Consider the following 12856-nt stretch of genomic DNA (forward strand, 5'->3'; position numbering starts at 1 on the left):
AGCATCCTTTCCTGTGTTTGCTGGTGATCTGTATATCTTCTTTGGAGAAATGTCTGCTTAGGTCTTCTGCCCATTTTTGGATTGGGTTGTTTGTTTTTTTGATATTGAGCTGCATGGGCTGCTTGTAAATTTTGGAGATTAATCCTTTGTCAATTGCTTCATTTGCAAATATTTTCTCCCATTCTGAGGGTTGTCTTTTGGTCTTGTTTATGGTTTCCTTTGCTGTGCAAAAGCTTTGAAGTTTCATGAGGTCCCATTTGTTTATTTTTGTTTTTATTTCCATTTCTGTAGGACGTGGGTCAAAAAGGATCTTGCTGTGATTTATGTCATAGAGTGTTCTGCCTTTGTTTTCCTCTAAGAGTTTTATAGTGTCTGGCCTTTAATCCATTTTGAGTTTATTTTTGTGATGCAAATAATTTAATTGTAAGTGAAGGGAATGGAGAATTGCATGAAGTGTTGAAAGGATTTTGAGCTTAGGTTGCCTAGTTTTGTGAAAGTTTTTTTTTTTTTCCCCTCCCTATAGTTGGACAGTTAAATCACCATGGAGGAGAAATTGCTTTGTTTAAATAGCTTTTCTGTTTAAAGAATCAAAGTGTCACAACAAACTCCTTGTAGGACAGAGTAAATTGTGTTGTAAGGGGAATTACTCAAAGAAAAGTATCAACATTACATCAGCTTCCAGCAGTCCTGCAGGCAAGCCAAGTCAGCCTAGCAGCTTCCTACACCTCCCAAGCTGAGGCAGAAACCCTTTAAAAAGCCAAGCTCTTTGCTCTAGTCCTCAGTTGTCATAAATGACCAAGTCTCAAGGGGGTTCTGGTTTTCTGTAAAATAGTGTAATACTTTGTTCTTCGGTTTCCAGAAACTACAGTGTATAAGAACAAAACAAATCGATGATACAAATGATGTATATTGCCAACAGATGCACTGAAACAAATCAAAGAGTAAGTCAATTGGTAATGACTTGACTGAAAGAATTGAAAGTCGCTATAGTTCCAGTTCTGCTGCATCCTTTACTGGTACCTCATGCCACTGAGCTAGCATTTATAGGTTCATTGAGACATTTCATGGTTAGTGTTTTTCATTCACCACCAGCTTTAAACTCAGCTTGGGTTCACTCTAAGACCTATGGGTCTATCCACTTTCCCAAAAAAGAAGTGAATGGGTATAACTAACAGATATAACTAGACGTTCTTTAGAACAAACAATATCTAAAATAAGGAGAGTGGTGATTTGATAGAATTGGCACTACTCGAATTACAAATAATGGATGTTATGAGGTGTACCCCTCAAAAATTCATATGTTGAAGCCCTAAGCCCCATTCCCTCAGAATGTGCCTGTAATTGGAGATCTTTAAAGAGGTAATTATCATTAGGGGAAGTTCTAATACAATATGACAGGAATCCTTTTAAGAAGCTGAAATTAGGGCACAGAAGGTGGAGAAAGGGCAGAATATTTAGTATACTCTATAAATGAGAAATAGTGCTTTGCCCAGAGTAGGTTCTGAGCTAGTATTTGGTAATGAATGAATGAATGTGTACATGCATTAGGTAGGCAGCTAAGGTCCAGGACTGGAGGTTAGAGAGTCAGAAGGGGTAGGGTCATAGGTTTGTATATAGTGCCTTATTACAAAAGTGCATTTAAAGGAATTGGTAAGAAGCCAGGTAAGGGCATGATTTCAGGCGGTATCCCACTGAGGGCCACTTCAACGTGATTCCACAGGGGAGCTCTGAAGTATACTTTATGCCTTAGAATTAACCCAACCTAAAGCAAGGGAGGAGGGCTTTCAGACTCTTGCGCTGGTTAGTCACAGGGTAAGGAATCTCATTAATCATACCTCTTACAATGGGATCTACAGAAGTGGTATGTCTGTGAAGCAATCGTGAAGCAGATGTGATGCTGCATTTCAGAATCTCTGGATGAAACTCTCTAATACAGAGGCGTTTCTTATCTTTAAAAAACCCACACTGATATTTAAAATAGTTACTCTCTTGTCTTTTTCAACATCACTAGGTTCTATTAATTTTTTTGAGTATACCTCTCTCACTTTCAAGATCTCAAACCCCTATATTTTCTCAGGTCATATCAGGCCAGTGGGTAAAACTGGTCAAAATTATTAAGGCACAGCTTGGCAGGTTCTTGCTTCCTATGAAGCATACACGTGCATCCCATAACTGTCCCCTTGAAACTTCCTGCAATTACTTCGAAGAGTTCCCAGGGAGTGAGCTCTTAAGTCTGCCCAGCTTCTGCATGTTCCTCATTTCTTGCTCTAGCTCCTTTTGGTGCTATTTCCTGCTGAGGCCTCTACTGTTTGTGAAGCCAGGTACTGCCACCTGTGTACCGTTGCCTCTGTGAGGTGATGCTGTCTCTTGCCAGGTCCCAGCGCCATGGATGCTACGTTACAGTCCACAGGGTCCAGGGAGGCACCGCCAAGGTGACTCTGCTCCCTGTACCAGAAAGCCTCTCTTCTCCATCTCCCTTCCAGATTATATTTTACACACAGCATAAAAGAAGAGCTGTTTGTGCTCAATGCTTTATAGAATTTATAGTGAAATATGTATTTCAAATTTTGCTGATAGCCACATCCAATTCCCCATAATGAGTACATGGGGATTGGAACCTGACAGGTGAGATGCTAAACTTCAGATTGCCCCTCTCCCACAATCTAGCCTTTGTTACTGGGTTTACTTCTCTTACAGCTTTTTACTTTAGGATGAGTTTTTTTTTTTTTTTTCCAGTGATGCCTTAGTTTTTCATAAAAACACATTCCTGGTGGGTCTAACAGTCTGGCAGACATGCTCAGACATACATGAATATTGTAGGGGACATAATGGGGACCTGAGCTAGGACAGCTTCCTTCCTTTACCCTTTTCCTCCCTCCCTCCCTCCCTTCCTCCCCTCCTTCTTCTCTCCTACTCCCTTTTCTCTCTTTTTACACACACACACAATACTCATTTGCTAGACTATATGCCAGGCACTGTTCTAAGTACTTCATATAGAGCAGTGACAGATCAGACAATGTCCCACTCTCCTGGACATTCTACAGAGTGGCAAGTGCCACAAACAAGAAACAGAACAGGGTGTTGTGACCTACAGTGACTAGGGGACATTTTACATAAGGTTATTAGGGAAGGCCTTTCTGATGAGGTAAACATTCAGCTGAGAGCTGAATGACAAGAAAGACTCAACTGTACTTAAAAACCTGGTACTTAAGCATTCCATTCAGAGAAAATGGCAGTACTTATACCTTTATTTATATTATATGTTATACTCTGCCTTAGAGAGCATCCCTTGCCCCTAAAGATATACAAAGTGGGATTTTACACAGAATCCACCCCTGGTTGACTTGTTCCACTCGCTCAGGTATCGTGTTAGGGTCTGTCTTGATGTTGGGGTCACCCACATGAGTGGCCCTGTCTCACAGGGCCCTCAGCTGGAGGGATCCTCTGTAGATCCCTCTCAGGGTACAGCCATATTCCCAACTCACCACACACTCTAATGAGGCCTCTGGGCATATGGTTTTCAGGGTTTCTAACCTCAGCCCACGGGGAGGGGAGCTTCAGGGAAGTCCCAGCCCAGGTGCAGGATCACAGTGAGGAGAAGGCAGTGGAAGCCCGCAGCCTCCTTATTCTCAGGGAATTCCAGATTCCACATAGTTAAGCCCTAGAAGATGAAGAGTAGGGATTTCTTCAACCACCGTGGAGCATTTCTGATAGAGCAGGAGTATAAAACCTGGATTCCTTGAGATGGCTAAGGGACTCAGGAGGCTCTCGCATGCCCACGGGGGTCAGGTTCTCCCTTTCAGCTCCTCAGAGGGGAGGGACATTGGTCACCACAGGCTGGGCCTCCTCAGGCAGCCTCTCATTTCACCTGGCTTCCTCTCTGCTGGGGCTCCGCCATCCAGCCTCACTGTCCTTCACCACGGCCTCCCCCAGCAGACACAGGCCTCCCGTTGTCTCCTGAGCCAGGCCTGGGTCAGAGATGACTATTTGCCTTTTGGGTTCTTCCCAGGCTTATTCCCCCATATTGTCTTTGCTCATCATCCTTTCCTCATGAAGCCTCCTTTCATTTCTCCTCCATCTCTTCACTGTATCACATCCAATCAATTCTTCAAGGCCCACCTCAAGACTCACCTCCTCTGGGTGGCCCTACCCAATTGCTATTGTTCCCATGAATCTCTCCTTTGCTGAATGCCTACAAGCATCCCAATTCTTCCTCTCCCTCCCTCCCCACTTCCTCTCCCTTCTCTTACTTCCCTCCCTCTCCCCTCTCCCTTTCTTCCTTCTCCTCCTTCCTTCTAAATAAGAAAGCTTATTTATCCCAACTCTTTTTTGGGAAAAAAGCCTAAATTTTGAATGTATAACAAAATATTTATAAGGTATATGAGGGATAGAAAATATTAACAATAATTCAAAGACATGTGTGCACCACACCCTCACCCCCACCAGTCCAAGAATGAGATATTACCATTTTCCTACAATAGATCGTAATGCTCCTGCCACATCCCATCCCCTGTATTCCCCCCACCCCACCCCCAATGCCAACAGGTAACCACTGTCCTGAATGTTGTGTCTATCACTCTCCCTTACTTTTCTTTATAGTTTTACCATTTTGGATCCTTCAACAGTGAATTCTTTAGCTCTGCATGCGTTTGAACTTTATACTAGTGAAAATGTACTCTATTTCTTCTTCTGTGCCTTGCTTTTCTGACTCAGCATTATGTTTGTGGGTAGTCTTCCATGTTGGTACATGTTGGTGTACGCTGTTGAGTTCATTTTCACCGCTGTATATGGTGTTCTACTGTCTGTTATCTATTTATTTATCCATTCTATTGTTCTTCCACATTTGGATTGTCTCTTTTCTTAATATGAGAAATACTTCTATACACTTTCTTGTAGATGTCTCCTGATGCACCATGTGCAGGAGTTTTTCTAGGGTATTTACAAAGTAGAAGAAATGCTGGTTCTAAGTGGTTGTTCTAGGTTATAGTCTCACCAGTGGTGGATGAGAGTTCCTGTTGCTTTCCATCCTCGATGACTTTGGTTTGTCATATCTTAATTTTTGCCAATCTGGGGGCAAAATCTTGGAGGTTTTAATTAGAATTTCTCTGATTTCTAATGAAGCTAAACATCTTTTCATATGTTTATTGCTAATTTAGATTTCCTCCTTTGTTTAGAGGCTGTCTGAATCTTTTGCCCATTTATGTTTATTTTTTTATTTTTTGCGGTACGCGGGCCTCTCACTGTTGTGGCCTCTCCCGTTGCGGAGCACAGGCTCCGGACGTGCAGGCTCAGCAGCCATGCCTCACGGGCCCAGCCGCTCCGCGGCATGTGGGATCTTCCTGGACTGGGGCACGGACCCGCGTCCCCTGCATCGGCAGGTGGACTCTCAACCACTGCGCCACCAAGGAAGCCCTCTTTTGCCCATTTAAAAAGTTGAGTTAGGGTTTTTTTCTTTACCTTTTTGCATACTGAATAGTTCATATATTCTCAGTAAGTAGTCCTTTATTGGTTATATATTTTATAAATATCACCTCCTAGTTTGTGGCTTTTTTTTTTTCTGTTTTTGGTTTCTTTCTTTGAACATAAATTCTTAATTTTAATCCTTATTTATTTATTTATGTTTTATTTTTGGCTGTGCTGTACAGCATGCAGGATCTTAGTTCCCTGACCAGGGATCGAACCCATGCCCCCTGCAGTGGAAGTACAGAGTCTCAACCACTGGACAACCAGGGAAGTCCCCTTAATCCATATTAAATCCCAAATCATAATCATCTGATTTTCTCCCTTAATCTATAACATGCGGAATTAAATTAATGGCTCTTTCTAATGTCAAATCAACTTTGCATTCCTGGCATAAATCCAATTTAGTTATAGTATATCTTCATGGTAATTGTTTCCTAGTATTTAGCTTAGAATTTTTGCATTTATGTAATTTTCATTTTATATTGTCCTTGCAAGATTTTGGTATAAAAGTTATGCTAGCTTCTGAAAGATTTGGTGTTAGACTGAAATTATAGTTCCTTAAATGTTTGGTAGAAGTCACCAGTGAAATCGCCAGTGAAGTCATTTGGGTCCTGTTAGTTGTTTTTGTTTTAATCAGATTTGGGAAGTTATTTATGTTTAAGATTATGTCCATTTCATTCTTTTTCAAGTTTATTGGCATAAAGTTGTTCATGGTATCAATCTTATTATCTTTTAAAGGTCTGTGGCATATACAGTACGTCCCACCTTTTCCTTTTTTGCCACTGTTCTTTATGCTATCATTCTTTTTTTTTTTTTTTTTTCGGTATGCGGGCCTCTCACTGCGTGGCCTCTCTCGCTGTGGAGCACAGGCTCCAGACGCGCAGGCCCAGCGGCCACGGCTCACGGACGCAGCCGCTCCGCGGCATGTGGGATCCTCCCGGACCAGGGCACGAACCCGTGTCCCCTGCATCGGCAGGCGGACTCTCAACCACTGCGCCACCAGGGAAGCCCTGCTATCATTCTTTTAATTAATCTCACCAGAGTTGTGTTGATTTTATAAATCTTTTCAAAAAACCAACATTTGGCTTTGTTGATCATCTTTTCTTAATCCAGCTGTCTGTTGATGGACACTCGGGTTGCTTCTATAGCGTGGTTATTGTATACAATGCTGCTGTGAACATTGGGGGGCATGTATCTCTCGAATTAGTGGTTCTTTTAGTGTTTTGAGAAATCTCCATACTGTTTTCTCCAGTGGCTGCACCAATTTACTTTCCCACCAACAATGCACAAGGGTTCCCTTTTCTCCACATCCTCACCAACATTTGTTATTTGTGGTCTTTTTGATGATAACCATGATCAGTGTTTATCTAACTTTTCTGGCTTCTGAAATCCTTCTCCCTTTGCTGTGTTGGGATTCTGTATAACAGAGAAGAGCTCTAACACAAATTCAGCAAGCAAAAGGAGCAGAGAGAAAGACTGCAAATATATGACTATTTCTGTTGTTGTTTCTCCGCCATAGTTAAATATAGATAAGCCTGGTGCACAGGCTTCTCATTGTGGTGGCTTCTCTTGTGGAGCATGGGCTCTAGGTACGAGGGTTTCAGTAATTGTGGCACACAGGCTCAGTAGTTGTGGCTCACAGGCTCTAGAGCGCAGGCTCAGTAGTTGTGGCACATGGGCTTAGCTGCTCCACGGCATGTGGGATCCTCCTGGACCAGGGCTTGAACTGTGTCCCCTGCATTGGCAGGTGGATTCTTAACCACTGCGCCACCAGGGAAGCCCCGACTCAATTGTTACATTTCCAGGAATTTTAAACATTGTCATTGCATAAATATACAATTAAATAAATTACATTAAAAATAAAGATAATAACTACTCAAAACTCATCACCACCCCCATTTTACTATTATCTCTGAGGTTATATATCTATTGTATCTGAATGGTGGAAATAACATACATGCTACTGCACATCTCATGCTTTCAGTGACGTCAGATTGGAGCTGGAAATTGGCCTTGTTTGCACTACTTAAACTACAAAAGTTGGCAAGTGCTGTGAATCAAGGCTTTCCCCACCCTGCAAACCAGTAAACATTTATCGCCATATCACTGTCTAAGAGGCAAATGGATAAATGAGTCTGGGCTCAGGAGACAAATCTGGACTAGAGATAGTGTTGGGGGAGGCATCAGAATACAGATGTGGGGCTGCTTCATGCGCAGATGACAAGGCTTCACACTCAGAAGATCCTCATGCTTAGTTTATTGTTCTGTGGCCACCATCTTGAAATTCATAATTTTTGAACAAGAGGCCACATGTTTTTATTTTGTTCTGGGCTGGTATGGATATGGATGGTAGGGAGGTTTAGGTGGTCTGGGGGTGGCTTGATTTACTGCCTTTCATCCCTCAAAACAGGTTTTCTGTCTTATTCACCTACTTGGTAGCACATCCCCACAGATATTTTCCCCATCCATTCCCTCAACCTGTGTATTCTTCACAACCAGCTCACAAAATTTCCTTCTTCTATTTTCCCTCTGTATTGTTCTCTCCTCTTTAGTCTTCTTTTGAAAACTGTTAACTTTCAAGGCATTGATGTATTAAGTAACTTTAATAATAACATTTCTGCCCCAGATTGCAATGTCCCATACATTCGTCTCTCAGATTGGTATGACATGGTGGTTAAGGTGGTCCTGGAATCACAGAAAACTGGGTTTGAATTTTCCCACACGACCTGAGGTGAATTTCTTCTGTTTCTCTACGCCTCAGTTTCCTCATCTGAGGAGAGAGTATTTACCTCTGAAGGCTGTGAACATTAAATTAGATAATCTAATTAAATTAGATAACCTAAAGTGCTTAGCACAATGCACATGGTAAGTGTTCAATTAATGGTAGTTATTAACTACCATTATGGTAGTTAACTACCATAATGGTAGTTTTTATTAACACTATTTTTATTCATAGATGAAGAATTAGGAACAGCCAGTAATGAAATTTGCACATGACACATAGTAGGGACGTCTTAGGAGGAACAAAGGGAACACTGGGAGAGATGAGCTGGAAGATTTCAACTTTTTAAAGAGAATTTTCCTGCTTCCATAATATGTGTCCCACAGTAGCTTGGACAAAGCACCTCTTCACTGAAGGTCTCAAAGCTCCTCTCCCCCATCTTACCATACATCGATCCAATCTATACAAACGGCATGGATGTGGGCTCTTGGGCACCGAGAGCCACTTAGCCTACTTGAGGCAACCTTTTCTCGGCGTAATGCTACGTATATGGTAGGCACTTCAAAATAATAGATTTTTTTCTATGCCGCTGTATCCCCCAACTTCCAACACAGCGCCTGGCACCCAGTAGGCGTCCATTTATAGAGTGACTGCATGATAATGACTCCCAGGCTTCCCCTCCTTCCTCCCAAAACACTCACTTATCGAGTCTCTGCCGGAGGCTGCGGGCAAAGCCCGAGGGATCCAGGAGCGCGCCAGGCCTAGTGCACTGATTCCGCTCCCTGCGCGTGGCTGCAGTTGCTATGGAAACGGCGAGAAATAACAACTCCGTTCCCCCCGCGCGCCCCGGGTGACGGAGGCCCGCAGAGGCAACGGCAGCTGGAGGAACAGCGGGAGCGACGCGCGGCCGCAGCCGAGTTCACCGCGGCGCCCCTGCCCCACCCCCGCCCGGCCCGGCCCGGCTCGGCCCGGCCCGGCCCGAGCCGCCCCTCCCTCAACTGGGCCTCGGGTGTCGGTAGGTACTCCGGCCGCGGGCGCCTCCCGGGATCCCACCCACTACCCCCCGCCTTGGGACTTGATTGCCTGCCTCTGCCCTATGTGTTCAAAAGATGCCTATGGGAGCTTCGCCGCGGGGCGGTGCAGGTCATCTGGGGAGGGGGGAGGGGTCTGGGAAACTCTCTCAATGCACTTTAGGCATTTATTTCTCCGCAAAGAAAAATCTGGGCAATTCCAGCCGGAACCCTAATTACTTTGGGAACAAACAGAAGATTGAGAGGGGAGAGAGCCAGGCGAGGAAAGAAGTTTCATCACATTTATAATTTTATAATTCGTGTGTGTGTGCGTGTGTGTGTGTTCCCACCTCCCTCCCGGGCGCACGAAGTTTGCCTGTTTCAAGCCCCCCGCGCGGCTCCTGTGCAGAGGTGGTTACACCCCGATTCTGCCGGTAGCGAGTGAAACAGGTGTCGTGCGCGCACCGCGATTGCTGATTGGCTGTGCAGACTCTGGTGAAATACTTGAACGTGTCCTGCAGCTGCAGGGTCTTCGCGGGGTGAAAGCCCGGCATAGGCACTTGCTTCGCCTTTACCCGTGAGCTTGTCTGTTGCCCGTTCGTTTCAGGACGCGACCCCGCGCAGCGTGTGCCGTGAGGCCGCTGGGGCAGCGGAGGTGCCTCCCCGCTGAGAAGCGAGCGGGAGCGGCGTCCGGTGGGGAAGATGAGCGGCAGCAGCGCCAGGTCCAGCCACTTGTCTCAGCCGGTCGTGAAGAGCGTGCTGGTGTACCGCAACGGGGACCCCTTCTTCGCGGGGCGCCGTTTCGTCTTCCACGAGAAGAAGGTGTCCAGCTTCGACGCCTTCCTCAAGGAGGTGACGGGCGGCGTTCAGGCGCCCTTTGGGGCCGTCAGGAACATCTACACCCCGCGGACCGGGCACCGCATCCGGAAGCTAGACCAGATCCAGACCGGGGGCAACTACGTGGCTGGGGGCCAGGAAGCCTTCAAGAAACTCAAGTGAGTCCTTCTATCCCCACCGCCCGTCATTTCAGAGGGTTCTAAGGTGGAATGGAATAACCCCCGCCCCACCCCACACCTCGGTGCGCTCAGGGGCTGTGACTGTGCGGGTTGATGCCACTCAAGGCTCCCGCTGCGGCTGGGGTCAGAGGTTGAAAGTGTGATTGGAAAAGAAAGTGCACGTACGGAGCAGTAGGAACAGACTTTAAATGTGTGTATAAGGAGTGGGAATCAAAAAAAAAAAAAAAGTATTCCGTGACTAGCTATTTGGAAAGAGTAACACAAATGTCATGTTAGATATTTGGCATTTTCTGTTCTGCTTTTTCTCTTTCCACTTTTGCTTGGAACCTATCATTTTATTTCATTTTAATTTTTGTTGCCGTATAGTTGATTTACAATATTGGAACCTATCATTTGAGTTTAAATGAAGACTTCTTAAAAATCACTTGGAAGTATTGTCACCCATGAAGAAAAGTGCTTTCAACCTTTCAATTCCAAGTAGAACTGACCACACCCCACTTTGTGACCCTCCTCCCACCTCCTGCACGTTTATGTTATTTCCTTAATGCTTGGAAAAGTTTACTGGCTTGCTGTATTTGTCTACATGTCTGTCACCAGGTACTTGATGGTTCAACCTTCAAGGACAGAGGTCGTTAGTGGTGCTTATCCCCAGTTCCTGGCAAGGCGCTCACTTATTGTGGGCGTTCAGTGAATCAGCAAACTGTGCTTAGGTCTCTGAAGGGAACAAAGATAAGACAGGACTCCTTGTCTTTTGGAGCTCACAATCTAACAGGAGACAGACTACATGCACACCAGTAATTTTAATGCAAAGTACAAAAGAATGAGTGCAATTAGAAAGATAGTTAAAGTTATATGGGAGTTGAGAGAAATTATTCCTCGTGGGGGTGGGTACTGTAGGACAGGTAGAATTTAATATTCCATAGGGTTTTTTTTATAGCTTTACTGAGATATATTTCACGTAACATAAACCACAGTGGTTTTTAGTATATTCCTAGAGTTTTGCCACCATCACCACAAACTAATATTAGAACATTTCCATCACTCCAAAAAGAAACCCTGTACCTTCCCAGTTTCCCCTTCTCCCCATGCTCTAGTAACCACTAATCAGTAGTGGTTAGTTTCTCTGTCTCTATGGATTTGTCTATTCTGGACATTTTATATACAGGCAGACCTCGGAGATATTGCAAGTTCTGATCCAGACCACTGCAATAAAGTGAATATTGCAATAAAGCAAGTCACAGGAGTTTTTTGGTTTCCCAGTGTATATGAAAGTTATGTTTACACTATGCTGTAGTCTATTATGTGTGCAATAATAACATTATGTCTACAAAAAAGTACATGCCTTATTTAAAAAATACTTTATTGCTAAAAAATGCTAATCATCATTTGAGCCCTTAGCAAGTCATAGTAGTAACATCAAAGATCACTGATCACAGATTACCATAACAAATATAATATAATGAACAAGTGTGAAATATTGCAAGAATTACCAAAATGTGACACAGAAACATGAAGTGAGCAAATGCTGTTGGAAAAAATGGCGCTGATTGATTTGCTCCATGCAGGGTGGCCACAAACCTGATTCAATTTGTAAAAAAATGCAATATCTGTTAAGTGCAATTAAATGAGGTATGCCTGTAAAAGGAACCATACAATATATGACCTATTGTGTTTCTGTCTTCTTTCACTTAGCATAATGTTTTCAAGGCTTATCATGTTATAGTATATATCAGTACTTCATTCTTTTTATTGTTGAATAATATTCCATGATATGGCTATACCACATTGTGTTTATCTGTTAATCAGTTGATAGATATTTGGATTGCTTCACTTTTGGCTAATATGAATAATGCTGCTATGAACATTTTCATTTCTCTTTGGGTATGTACAAGTTTTCATTATCTGGGTATGTATAAGTTTTCATTTCTCTTTGGGTATATACCTAGGAGTGGAATTGCTGGATTGTATGGTAAGTCTATATTCCATAGGTATTTCCCCCCCATAGTTTTTAATATAATATTTTAATTAAAATTCAGCTTGGGCCTCAGGATGGGAAAAAAAAACCTTTACCATAAAATCTATGCTTGTGACTTCTGATTGTGTAGAACTATTTTCCCAAGTATCACTAAAGTTATCTAATATCATCCTAGCTTGTGTAAGTTTGTTTAAATTGAGTTCTAGGAGTTCTGCTTTTTTGTTATGCCAGATGTTCTTTTTATGGGAGGTGAGGGATACATTTGGATTTAGTTTCCCTTCCCTGAAACCTCCTTTAGTATGCTTTGTCTAACTTCCTTAGAAAAGAGCCAAATGAAACTGTACTTCAAAATAACTTAGAACTTAAAGCTGAGAGTCAGGAGACTTGTGTTTGAGCTGTTTATTAGCTCTGCATCCTTGTGCAATTCACTTGACACAGCTAGTCAGTTTCCTAACGCAGAAAAGGAGCATAACCATTCCTACCTCACAGTCTTGTTGTAGAAAGTAAATGGTATGGATGTGAATGTGTTTTGTAAACAACGAAGTGTTATAAATGCAAAGCATCTCTGTGTCCAGTTCCTTTCATTATATACTTCGTTAATTTTTTAAGTTAAATAATTTTCATATGAAGCGATTTCATGGGAATGTAAATCTGCAATTCCAGACTCACT

The 12856-nt window shown here is 43.3% G+C and overlaps 1 protein-coding gene across 2 annotated transcripts in view; it reads left to right on the forward strand.

Moving 5' to 3' along the window:
• The first annotated feature begins 9764 nt into the window (after nucleotides 1-9764).
• The window catches only part of DCDC2 (doublecortin domain containing 2), a 157663-nt gene continuing 154571 nt past the window's right edge, over nucleotides 9765-12856 (forward strand). For both annotated transcript variants that reach the window (XM_032650284.1, XM_032650285.1), the window contains exon 1: nucleotides 9765-10190. In XM_032650284.1, the coding sequence (XP_032506175.1) occupies nucleotides 9898-10190 (293 nt within the window). In that variant the 5' untranslated portion in view covers nucleotides 9765-9897. The remainder of the gene's footprint in view (nucleotides 10191-12856) is intronic.

This window comes from Phocoena sinus, chromosome 11 (assembly GCF_008692025.1).
Source record: "Phocoena sinus isolate mPhoSin1 chromosome 11, mPhoSin1.pri, whole genome shotgun sequence".
NCBI classification, from domain to species: domain Eukaryota; kingdom Metazoa; phylum Chordata; class Mammalia; order Artiodactyla; family Phocoenidae; genus Phocoena; species Phocoena sinus.